Below are 12575 nucleotides of genomic sequence, written 5' to 3'. Positions count from 1 at the left end.
TGGTTTAGTTGTCTTGATTTGGGTTGTAGTAGTGGTTCTCCCACTGGAGGGTTAGTGTGGGTGACAATCACGACGGTCTGGGTCGTGACAGATTAATAGTGAATTTTCTCTTCGGCATGAAAATCTAGGGTTCTCTCACCTTATTTCGCTTATTTCAAAGATTTTCGCAATACGTTTCCCAGATTTATCACAATTACAAAATCGAGATTTTCACCATAATTTGTATGGACGAAATAGTGAGTGCATTTATATCTTCTGCTCAAGTACTAAGTATGAATTAAGAGTATAAATCATGCAAAATGTTATTTAGGGTTGAGATTATAAATATTCTCTTTACTTGTAAATTTAAAATCTTTTATTCAGTTTTTTTTTCATTGCACCAAAAAGTAATACTGAATGAAATTATAAGTAAATTTGAATCCACTAAATTTTGATTTGCTAAATCTATCTTCAAGTATATCATATACAATATATTTTATCAAATTAAATAACTTACTTTAACAAAATGTTGACTTTAGGAACACCCTCATCTCAAATTCCTTCTTCTTTTTGGGCAGGTTTGGTATTTGCACATATTTTTTAAAATAATAATTAATATTTCATTAATTAATATTTAATTTTAAAAAATAATTTAAAAAATAAATAATTGATATTAAAGATAAAATATTTTTTAATATGATGAACAATTAAAACTGAATGAAGAGTAGACTTATTCAACCTCTTATTGACGGCCTCTAAAATGTGATTTAACATAAAAATAAATTATTCCAAATAAATCATATAAAATAAAAGATGTCATTTCTAATTTCCTTAGTTGTTGATAAATTTTGGTTTGGCCTAAGTATATTAAATTTTTTAATTAATTAAATTGAGCAAATATTTTTTGTGTGTTTTTGCTGGTAAATATTCTTAAATTTATCATAATTGTTAATAGCTTTACCACTTAATTAATCATGTATTATATTAAATGTATACTATATAATATAATTCTATAAATACATATATCGTCTGTTACTAAATAATTCTTGTTCATTGCAATGTCTACTAAAATTGACCATGTATGGTTCATCCGAAAGAAATAATTAACAAATATTAGTCAAAATTTTAAGGTTTATAAAAGAAAAGAAAAAAGACCCTTTAAAATATTTAATGAGAAAATTAATTACTCCGATATAACAGCTGACTTTTAATTAGACTAGGGATAACTCTAAAAAATATCCTCTTAACTATAGAAGGTTACACTTTCATAATCAAATTAAAGTGATTTTATGATTGTGCAATTGATCAAAATCAAATAATGGTTTTGAGTTATTTTACAACTTTCTTTAAAAACAAGACAAGCAATTACCCCTCAATTTAAAAACGAATTCAGAATTTAAAGTTTATGAGTTTCTGCAATAATTTTAAATTAATTTATAATAATTACTGAGTTCACAATCACATATTTATAAAATTTTAATAATTTTTTTAATACATATACAAAGTACAAGTAAAGACTATTGGATTTTCGAAAAGTCATACTCGAAGAGCTGGATCTGCCCCTGCCTCAACTTCCACCACACTTACTATTTTGAATAAATATATAATCATTTTCTTTTTTTAAAATTTATGAATATTGAATTCTAGTCCTTTTATAGTTACTAAATTCTAAATCAATAACGTATACGTATTCAATAAATCTCTTAAGACAAAATAAAGAATCTGGATCAAAACAATAGCATTCGACTAAATCTATATTCTAGCTCCGCTTTAGTCATATTTAAAAAATAAATCGACTTCATATTAAATAACATGACTCGTAAAGTAATTTTTTTTTACCGTGTATATATAAATTCAATCCTTATTATATATACCTAACTTTTCTATCATTCTATGTAACAAGTATCAAAATTATCCCATCAATTAATCCTTTACATGTTCTATGTCGAACTATTCTGATTACAATTAATTAAACTTTAGACCAAACTTTTTCTAATTAATTATCAAAAATTTGGGCTATTCTACTGTAGCCTGTAGGTACTACCTACCAGAATTTAATTATTTTCACCTCATAATTGATTCCTCTAAAAAGGGAGATGTGGCAAGTAAAGTGCTTAAATGTTCATATGAAGTTTCCTAATATTGTTTGTTATTCCATAAAAAAAAAATATTAATTTATGTGTTAATTAAGCAGCCAAAAGATGAGGTGGGATATTTCTAAGTAAATAATTTTTGTTTGAAATTTTTGAGAAATGAATGTCAAATTACCATAGAGAACTAAACCTACGAGTTGGATCAAGGGACAATCTCAGATAAACAAGTTTTTCTGGAGTGTATACTTCCAAAAGGCAACAAAGATAAGCAAAGGTTTTATGTAGCAGGACGAAAATTGACCCTCGAGTGCAAAGGCAGAAAGGAGCTTGACTGCAGATCTACCCATCATCCGATCCGTCGAGCAGGGATGAACTCATGAAAGTCGGTCTTGGTGATCCATTGTTACCGAGTGAAAGAGTCGTCGTTACTATAAAAATGACAAGTTGATCATCCCCAAGAGCTCACATCGACGGAAGGATTAGGCACTTCGATGTTGATTCCTTGCAACCTAAGAATGTAGTGTGTTTCAAGGTTTGTATTATTTACCTATTATAGCGATAGGTGAGATGGGTTCAGAACGTCAAACTTTCATAGGGTTTAAAATGTCAAATTTTCATACCAGAATGACTATTTATTTTACACCAAATGAATCAGATCGCAAGTGAAAGAAAAACATGTATAGCAATAAAAATGACATATCGCCTACTTATCGTTCTCGCTCACAAACCAAAAAAGATTCCAAGATTTTATACATTGGATTCACACAGGCCCATTAACAAATTAAATTGAGCCCATTTTATATCTCTGCCAGTCCACTTTTTAAGTCTTGGAGTTGTAGCCACATTACATCCGGTAGCCACTTTTAAATTACTATTTAAACTATAGCCAGTTTAATAAAATTATTTAACTTGTAGCCTTCGACAAATTTCATAGATTTTTATTTAATTTTGACTAGTTTCAATTGAAAAGGAATCAACTAAATTGCTTTATCGAAATGAATGAGGTAATCATGAGTGAAATAAAATGAATGAATTGTCGAAGCTCAAATAAGAGTCTGAAGATTTTGAACGTCAAGTCAAATTTGAAATAAAAGTATCTAAATATCTGAAGTTTACATAAATAATATACTTAACTTTGGATATTTTTATAACTAACTTCAAATCCCGTATATATCTGAAGTTTGTAACTTTCTATGCGACCATCTTTTTTTTTAACTAAACAAAGTTTTACCCTAATGGTAATCACTCAAGTAGTAGTAACTCTTAATTAGGAAGTACGTAAAGCATAAGAAATTAAGAAATCAATTTTCAAACGTATTTCTATTTTTGAGAAAAGAAGTTTTCAGAAAGTAAAATAGATAAAACAAATTTCTTTTTCTATACTAGGGAAGAAAATTGAAAGACACAAACGAAAATAGGGTGGAGGTAGAAGTACGGATACGAGTTCAATTGAATCAATTTAATAACTTTTGCTCAAATAGTATATGTGTACTGAAAGATTCATTAAATATGTACAAATATTACGTTTAGAATTCTTACTCAGATATCTCAAGTTTGAATTCTTACGAATAAAAAAATTGTATTAAGAACATCGCCCTCAAAAAAGGATCCTGCAATACATGAATCCAAATTTAGTTAGAGTGTATAAATATCAAACAACGAGTGAATCCAAATTTAATCGAATCCTGATATAAATATCAAATATCGAACGATTATATTGAAGAGACTCTAAAAGTCTTCAAAATAAGAAGGGAGTTGGTACTAAGTACAATTTTCTACCAAAAAAATGAAATTTCTTCAACAAATATATACGCCTTTTCACATTAACATATTGTCATCTATTTCTTAAGCATCACAAGTGATGTATACTTCATACTTGTAATGGTGACTATCTGACTTTTAAACAATAATATTAAATGCATTGATATTAGGGATTTGGGATGTTAATATTTTTAGTCGGTTTGCGAAAAATAATTTTACTTGCATAGTCGTAATTGTAAAATATTATTGTTGTCGGCTTATATTCAATATATAACAAATGTATGATAAATTTATACTCACTAATTATATAAGTACTATACACTATATATCGACTAAAATTTGTAAATAAAGTTAAACTCAACATATCTCATATATCATTTGATTGAAATGTCTTTTTGTATATGCATAAATTTATGTATTATTTTATGTTCGATTGAATGTTAAATAAGAATATTAATAATGCGAGAATTAGATTGTTTAAAGATAAAAATATGTTAAATTAAAGTAGGAAGTTCTTGTATTACAATTTCTACATTATTAATTACCATACATAACAATCTACCTAAACAATTCCTATATTACTACTAATTAGAGTTCCCGAATAACTTGTTTCAAACAAAACGACCCCTAAAAGCAGTGGCGGAGCCAGAATTTTTAATAAGGGGGTTCAAAATCTGAGAAGTAAACACACGAACTAGTGGAAGGGGGTTCGACATCTATTATACATACCTAAAAAATAATTTTAACATTGTATAAATAGTAATATTTTCCGCCGAGGGGATTCGGATGAACCCCCTGTATATGTTGCCTCCGGCCCTGCCTAAATGTGTGTGAGGCTAAAATCTACATTCTTTGAACCCCCTCCCTCCCCCACCCTACCCCCACCCCCACTTCAAATTTAAAAAGTATACTTAATTAATATATCAAAATTGAGAGTCCTTTTACTAATGAGATCAACTATTTTGGGACAATTGTTTCGTGTAAGATTTTCATTGAGTGAATAAATGAAAAATGATAAGTGCAATACAAGCTAGATAACATTTTCTTTGGAGAAAATACAAAGTATTAAAGTATATAGGTTTAAAAATAGCTTATCCATGAAGATATAGTCAACACAAGCCAACTGAGTAAAGTCGTATTCGTCCTATCATAGAAGATAAACAATAATAATAACATATCTCGTGATATTATACGTGAAATTTGAAAATCGAAGAGTAATATATATGCAAATTTAATTTAGCTTTACTGATTACAAAAAATATTTTGAAAGACTTGAGATACAATAAAGTAATTTTTAAAACAGACTTGCAAAATAGAAAAAATTAAAATATGTGATGAAAATAGCTTAGGAAAACATGACAAACATAAGTAGTAAATAAAGCCAAAGTCTCCTAATTATGGTAATTAAATTATTATTGGAAAAACTTCCTGCTCAGAAAATTAATTTTTTTTTTGAAAGGTATAGTAATTAGATAAGGGCGATATTTAGTTTTTTTTTCAAAAAAAAATTAAAAATATTAGATAATAGTACCTAAATTTATTTTCTCCATTTTGTACAATTACATTTTTATCGATCATAAAAATAGGTTGTATTTATTATCATATGCCAAACAGTTGTAACCATATGCTACACAAATATTTTTTTTGAAACAAATATTTGTTTTCTCACTGCTAAAATATAACATTATAATTGCAAAAATTATTGAATAGTCGAGGTTTACGTATTTTTTTTTTGTAAAGGCGTATAAAGCTTTTAAAAATATATAATATGAACCGAATCAAGTATTATATTATCTACTTGCAATAGCTCATATATATATATATATATATATATTATTGGTCATGAGTTGGGAAATTAAACTTTATGAGATCGAATCTCCTATTATTTCTGAGTAGCATAATGAAGTAACAGTCGATTGTTAACAGATTAATCATAGGTTTGAATCCCTCTTGGAGAAATTTGATCGATTTTGATTTTTTTAAAATTCCAAATAAATGGATCGAATTTGCTTGTCTTTTTATTTCTATGGCATATGTTCTATTATGTGTGATAAAAAAAATCACCATCAATACATTATACATCAATTTAGATTCGATCAAGATATATATTAATACTCTGTACATAATATAAAATATCTTTTATTAAAAATGATTTCATATCCAGAGTTCGAGAGTAAGGTGATAGTAGCCACTAGACAACAATGCCATAAAATTATTTTAGTCTGAGCTCATGACTAACGTGATCTTCATTGTTGATCTTCCATGCCATGTGATCATTTACTGCCACACCAATATAAATTTATTCAGTGGGTTCAATTTTTCTCATTTTTCAAATAAATTAATATACTTTTCTTCCATTTAAGTACATTTTGTACAAAAAGAAAATGAACATGTTTGATTTATAAGGGGAATTAAGTAGTTGCAATATTGAATTAATTAGTACCCAATGGCAAAATACGTACTAATTCACAAGACTTATTTATTTCCTAAGACTTAGCTATAAATATACACATATTTATCTAGGATTTGATTCTGATTATTCACAAGCAAATGTTTTTTTTATGGTGTCACCAATTTCATAAAAAATTATCTTTTATCTTTGAATGAAGTTAGATAGTACTAATTCGATTATTTCAGTTTTGAAGTGTCAAATAAGCAAATTAAAATAAATGCTAACAAATTGAGTTAATAAATAGACGAATTGTTAAAACTTAAACCATTCATTCTTTTATAGACTAATTTTGTCACCCATACTGATCTCTAATATACAAACTAAAAAATACAGCTTGTCTTGGAAATAATTAAAGTAAAAGTGAATAAAACCATAAAAAAGTGCAAAGCATTTTTGCAACTCTCCAATTGGTACACAAAAAGAAAAAATAATTGGTGATTGTCTTTATTTTAGCACCAGAAAGTCAATGTGTGTTTGCTGGAAAAGGTAAAGAAAATAAATAAATAAACCAGAAAGAAATTAGGTTGTCTTAAGTCACACTACTGGTGATTTTGATGTATAACTATATGCAAATTACATCTTAATTATTTTTTTATTTTTTACATACGCTCAATTCTCTGTTCATAATTGGTTGTCACATTTCACTTCTTGAAAGTCATTTTATGTAAATTATGAAAGTATTTACCTGTCTTAAAAGATGATCGATCCAGATGGAGTTTTGGAACTAATTTTCTTTGAAGAATTTCAATTTTTTTCCCTTCTTAGAACCATATTATAATATCTGAAAATCACTAATTTGACTAATTCAAGTTCGTGTCACGTAGTGTCCATTTAAGAGAATTTTTGCTAGCTAGCTACCAGAAATTTCTTCATTTTCAGACTCAAATTCAAAAATTCTGATAAGAATAAAGAGATCTCAGACATCTTAACCAGAGGCGGATATAGAGTAGAAGTAATAAAAATAAACCCGATATTTTTAAACACAAAATATAAAATATATGTAAAGATTAGTAAAAAAGAAATAAAATATTGAATAATGAACTCATGATTTTAAATTTTTGGTAAAATTTTGATGCGTTCAGTAATAAGAAGAATCTAACTATTAAAAATATTAAATATTATAAATTTTGAATTCGCTTCTTATTCTATCATAATCCTTGATAAAGAACTATATGATAATATTTTAAAAATGAAAAGAGACAGAAGGTGAATACAAATTAAATTAGAGCGCCATCATATGAAAATGATGGTTAATGATCTGACTGAAATTATTGAAAATTAGTTAAGTAAACACATCTCAAATAAAAAAGAATAAACATATTAGCTATATTAGAAAAGAACAAATGTGAATTTCCCAATTGGACTAAAAAAATATTCATTTCATAGAAATTTATTATGAAGTATAAAGATAATCTACATGGAGTTTAGGAGCTAATTATTATATTAAAGGATGTTAATTACTTTTTTTAATCATCTATTATACAAAAAATGTTGGTCTGACTAATCCAAATTTGTTGTGTGTGCGACTGATCATATTGAATGAGTTCCTTAAAAAATGCTTCTTCATCACTTGTGAAATTTTTCGTTAAAAGCTAAGAGATCTCATCCATCTGACCATATTAATCCCTTGTATTTTTGAAATGAAATGAGATAGAAAAAGACGAATACAAATAAAACGCCATTATATGAAAATGATGGTTAATAATCTCACTAGTATTTTTGAAAATCCATAGTTAATCACATCATGATAAACCAAGTGAAATATGCATAAATTACCCCTTTTTTATGTATAAAATTAATGATTTAGCTAGTAGCATAATAGAAAAGCTTTTGAGTGCGATTAATTAATTGCACATAATTAGGTATGAAAAGGGAAGTTCAAAACTTTTATGAGAGGCTTTAAGAACCTTTTGATTGTTAATTTTTACCTCCTCCGTCTCAAACAATCTTTCACAATTTTTAAAAATAATTATCTTAAATTATTTGTTATTTTAAAAGTTCAAGATAAATTTTTTTTTTCATTTTACACTTGATATCTTAAAACAGAAATAATGGGAAAAATATCAAAATTCTTTTTAAATAATATTTTTTAAAAGACGTGTAAAAGAAAAACACGATAAATAATTTGAGACAGAAAAATCGAAGAAATCAAGAAGCTATATATTAGCATCTTAGCTCACAACCATCAAAAATTAAATTAAGTGTTAATTCAAATTGATGAAGCATTAACAAAAGCCACTACTGCTGTCAATTTTAGAACCCAAAATTAATTTTATGGTGCCAACAATTTTAATGTTTATATACTAATAGTGTACATAACTTCTTTTTTTAAATACTATTAATGTAGTTTAATTTCTGTGCTAGTAAAACAATTACCGTTCATACAAAAGCGATTCAGTATTTTGACGTGAAACATAAATTTAATAAAATTCACTGAATATATATATATATCATTTAATTATAAATACAATAAATTTAATGCTAATAACCATAAATACTAAATTAAATCCAGAATTTGCTTATACATTTATATTAGATTACCTAGCTATTAATGTTTATAAAAAAAGTTGACTAGTAATTATTTTGAGCCAGTAATATAATTGTGTGAATAATTTACTTTGACTAACGTTGCGTATAACTTAAACAATTTGACTAAACCACTCAGAGAAATTCTAGCATTTAATGCAAAATGAAAGAAAGCACTACTTCAATTCAATTATAGGCAGACAATTTTTGTTTTTAACATTGAATTTTATATGGACCATGAAATAATGTTTGACCTTGTTGTCTGAAAGCAAAATAGTTTTGATTCAAATTAAGATCAAAACTGTTTTCTTATGATGAACAGATAAAATAGCCATTAAAGAAAACAGGTTCTCATAATTATGTATGAATCCCAACTCTGAATGTGGCAAACGGGTAGTAGTTGAAGCAAATTAATGCAAAAATATATCATCAATGCAAGAGCAAGAAATGTGAAGTTCTCTGGCAAGTATATAAATCCCTTTGGATCTTGATGCCATTTGCTCACATTAGTTGTCTGAAAAAACAGAAAAAATAAAGGTGTCACATACAATTCTAAATTTATTCTTTGAAGATGATAAGTGAGGGAGTGATGAGGGTAGGGGTGTTAGCATTACTTTGCTTTTATGTTCTTGTGGGGAGTGTGGCTTTCGCTAGAAATGTGAAAGATTTTGAGGATGAAAAGTTTTTTACTATTGGTGAGGGAGGGGGATTTGGTGGTGGTTTTGGTGGTGGTGGAGGTTTTGGCAGTGAAGGTGGTGGAGGGTATGGTGGAGGCGGAGGAGGTGGTTATGGTGGAGGTGGTATTGGAAAAGGTGGTGGAATTGGGGGCGGTGCAGGAGGCGGCGGTGGAATAGGCGGAGGAATTGGGGGTGGTGCGGGAGGTGGAAGAGGAATAGGTGGAGGCATTGGTAAAGGTGGTGGCATTGGCGGAGGAGTTGGTGGCGGTGCAGGAGGTGGAGGAGGAATAGGTGGAGGCATTGGTAAAGGGGGTGGAATTGGAGGAGGAGCTGGAGGTGGGGGAGGAATAGGTGGAGGCATCGGTAAAGGTGGTGGCATTGGAGGAGGAGCTGGTGGCGGTGCAGGAGGTGGGGGCGGAATAGGTGGAGGTATTGGTAAAGGTGGTGGCATTGGAGGTGGAGCTGGTGGCGGGGGAGGAATAGGTGGAGGCATTGGTAAAGGTGGTGGCATTGGAGGAGGAGCTGGTGGTGGTGCAGGAGGCGGGGGTGGAATAGGTGGAGGCGTTGGAGGTGGAGCTGGTGGTGGGGGAGGAATCGGTAAAGGTGGTGGTATCGGAGGAGGAGCTGGTGGCGGCGCAGGAGGTGGAATAGGTGGAGGCGTTGGTAAAGGTGGTGGTATTGGAGGAGGAGTTGGTGGTGGTGCAGGAGGCGGGGGTGGAATAGGTGGAGGCGTTGGAGGTGGAGCTGGTGGTGGGGGAGGAATTGGTAAAGGTGGTGGTATCGGAGGAGGAGTTGGTGGCGGTGCAGGAGGCGGGGGTGGAATAGGTGGAGGCATTGGAGGTGGAGCTGGTGGCAGTGTTGGTAAAAGTGGTGGCATTGGAGGTGGAGCTGGTGGCGGTGCAGGAGGCGGTATTGGTGGGGGAGCTGGAGGCGGAAAAGGAGGAGGAATTGGTGGTGGTGCTGGTGGAGGAGCTGGTGGTGGTGTAGGAGGAGGTATCGGCGGAGGAGCCGGAGGTGGTGCAGGAGGAGGTATTGGAAAAGGTGGTGGCATAGGAGGTGGTATTGGCAAAGGTGGCGGAATTGGTGGAGGAGGTGGAATTGGCAAAGGTGGAGGCATTGGAGGTGGCGTAGGTGGAGGTGGAGGTGGTGGTATAGGAGGAGGAATTGGTAAGGGTGGTGGTGTAGGAGGAGGAATTGGCAAAGGTGGTGGTATTGGTGGTGGTGCAGGAGGAGGAGTTGGTGGTGGTATCGGAGGAGGTGCCGGTGGTGGTGGTGGAGGAGGAGGAGGAGTTGGTGGTGGTGTCGGAGGAGGTGTCGGTGGTGGTGTAGGAGGAGGAGTTGGTGGTGGCATCGGAGGAGGTGCCGGTGGTGGTGGTGGAGGAGGAGGAGGAGTTGGTGGTGGTGTCGGTGGTGGTGCAGGAGGAGGAGTTGGTGGTGGCATCGGAGGAGGTGCCGGTGGTGGTGGTGGAGGAGGAGGAGGAGTTGGTGGTGGTGTCGGTGGTGGTGCAGGAGGAGGAGTTGGTGGTGGCATCGGAGGAGGTGCCGGTGGTGGTGGTGGAGGAGGAGGAGGAGTTGGTGGTGGTGTCGGTGGTGGTGCAGGAGGAGGAGTTGGTGGTGGCATCGGAGGAGGTGCCGGTGGTGGTGGTGGAGGAGGAGGAGGAGTTGGTGGTGGTGTCGGTGGTGGTGCAGGAGGAGGAGTTGGTGGTGGCATCGGAGGAGGTGCCGGTGGTGGTGGTGGAGGAGGAGGAGGAGGAGTTGGTGGTGGTGTCGGAGGAGGTGTCGGTGGTGGTGCAGGAGGAGGAGTTGGTGGTGGTGGTGGTGGTGGTGGAGGTGGAGGAGGAGTTGGTGGTGGCGTTGGAGGAGGTGTCGGTGGTGGTGTAGGAGGAGGAATTGGCAAGGGTGGCGGCATTGGATTTGGTGGTGGTGGTGGCGGAGGAGGAGGAATTGGTGGCATTGGAGGAGGTGCCGGTGGTGGATTTGGAGGCGGATTTGGTGTAGGAGGTAGTTTAGGTACAGGTATCGGAGGTGGTTTTGGTGGAGGAGGTGGTGGTGGAATTGGAGGAGGTTACTAAATATCCTCTAATATCATTGAACACCAAATTAAGCTGCTGCAATGTTATTATTATCATTATATTTTCAGAATTGTAGTTCATTAAAATTACATGTAATGAAATGAAATTCCTACATCAATTCTATTCATTAATAGATACTATATGGTTACATGCAATATTCTTTTCCTTTATGAAGCACACAACAATCTCCATCAAATTCATGAAACTGAAATATAATATTTAATGTGCAAGAAATTAAACATGATGCCAAAATGAACATGCTATATTATAAAGCAAAAAATAGCTAATAACATTTAAATTGTTTTCCTCTAATAAATTAGCAGAAAATTTTGAGATAACTGTCTCATTTGCACTAGAAGGCAACAATCTTCCTAATATTTCAGCGAGAATATTTTAAATGTCGCGGGTCAATGATACACACAATAAAATTGTCATGCTTAGTCAATATCATAAATATCACTGAAATCCCGTAAAGACGGCTTGACTCAATCCTGTATTCTTATCATATTTTTCATTATCCATCTGTCAAAAGGCAATAGGCATGGGCGGAGACAGAAGGATGCAAGGGAGTTCAACTAAACTCCTTCGTAAAAATATTATACTATGAAGATAGAGTATTTTTTTTTTTAAATCTATATAAATTATTAAATTTTCTTTAACACAAAAATAACTTTTTTATTCTCCTTGTTTGAATTAGCGACTCCGCCAATGACAATAAGAACTCAACTTAATTAGTATACTGCTAAATTTTCATTTCATTGTGTACTTAACATAAGTATATCTATAATTTTTTATTTATTTTTGGCTAATGATGATATCGTACTCAACTTGAAGGCACCTCGATTATTCAATCACATACTTATTACCTCACACATATACATACAATAAATTAATGCTATTATGCTAATGACTTGAAAATGGTTGTTGCATGATAAATATATATTAAAATTTTGCAAGAATTAAAGATGATTTAAATCTGAATAAGTAAACATTTACTAGTTAATCTAGATGTTAT

General features: G+C 32.6%; 1 protein-coding gene across 1 annotated transcript; it reads left to right on the top strand.

The window, feature by feature from the left end:
* The first annotated feature begins 9177 nt into the window (after window positions 1-9177).
* LOC102579883 (glycine-rich cell wall structural protein 1) lies at window positions 9178-11560 on the top strand. The gene is made up of 2 exons (XM_015311853.1): window positions 9178-9953; window positions 9990-11560. The coding sequence occupies exons 1-2, from the start codon at window positions 9383-9385 to the stop codon at window positions 11558-11560; spliced, it is 2142 nt and encodes a 713-aa protein (XP_015167339.1). The 5' UTR covers window positions 9178-9382.
* Window positions 11561-12575: the final 1015 nt, after the last annotated feature.

The sequence above is a fragment of the Solanum tuberosum genome, unplaced genomic scaffold (assembly GCF_000226075.1).
Source record: "Solanum tuberosum cultivar DM 1-3 516 R44 unplaced genomic scaffold, SolTub_3.0 scf00174, whole genome shotgun sequence".
Classification (NCBI taxonomy): Eukaryota; Viridiplantae; Streptophyta; class Magnoliopsida; order Solanales; family Solanaceae; genus Solanum; species Solanum tuberosum.
This window is presented reverse-complemented; position numbering and strand designations above follow the sequence as displayed.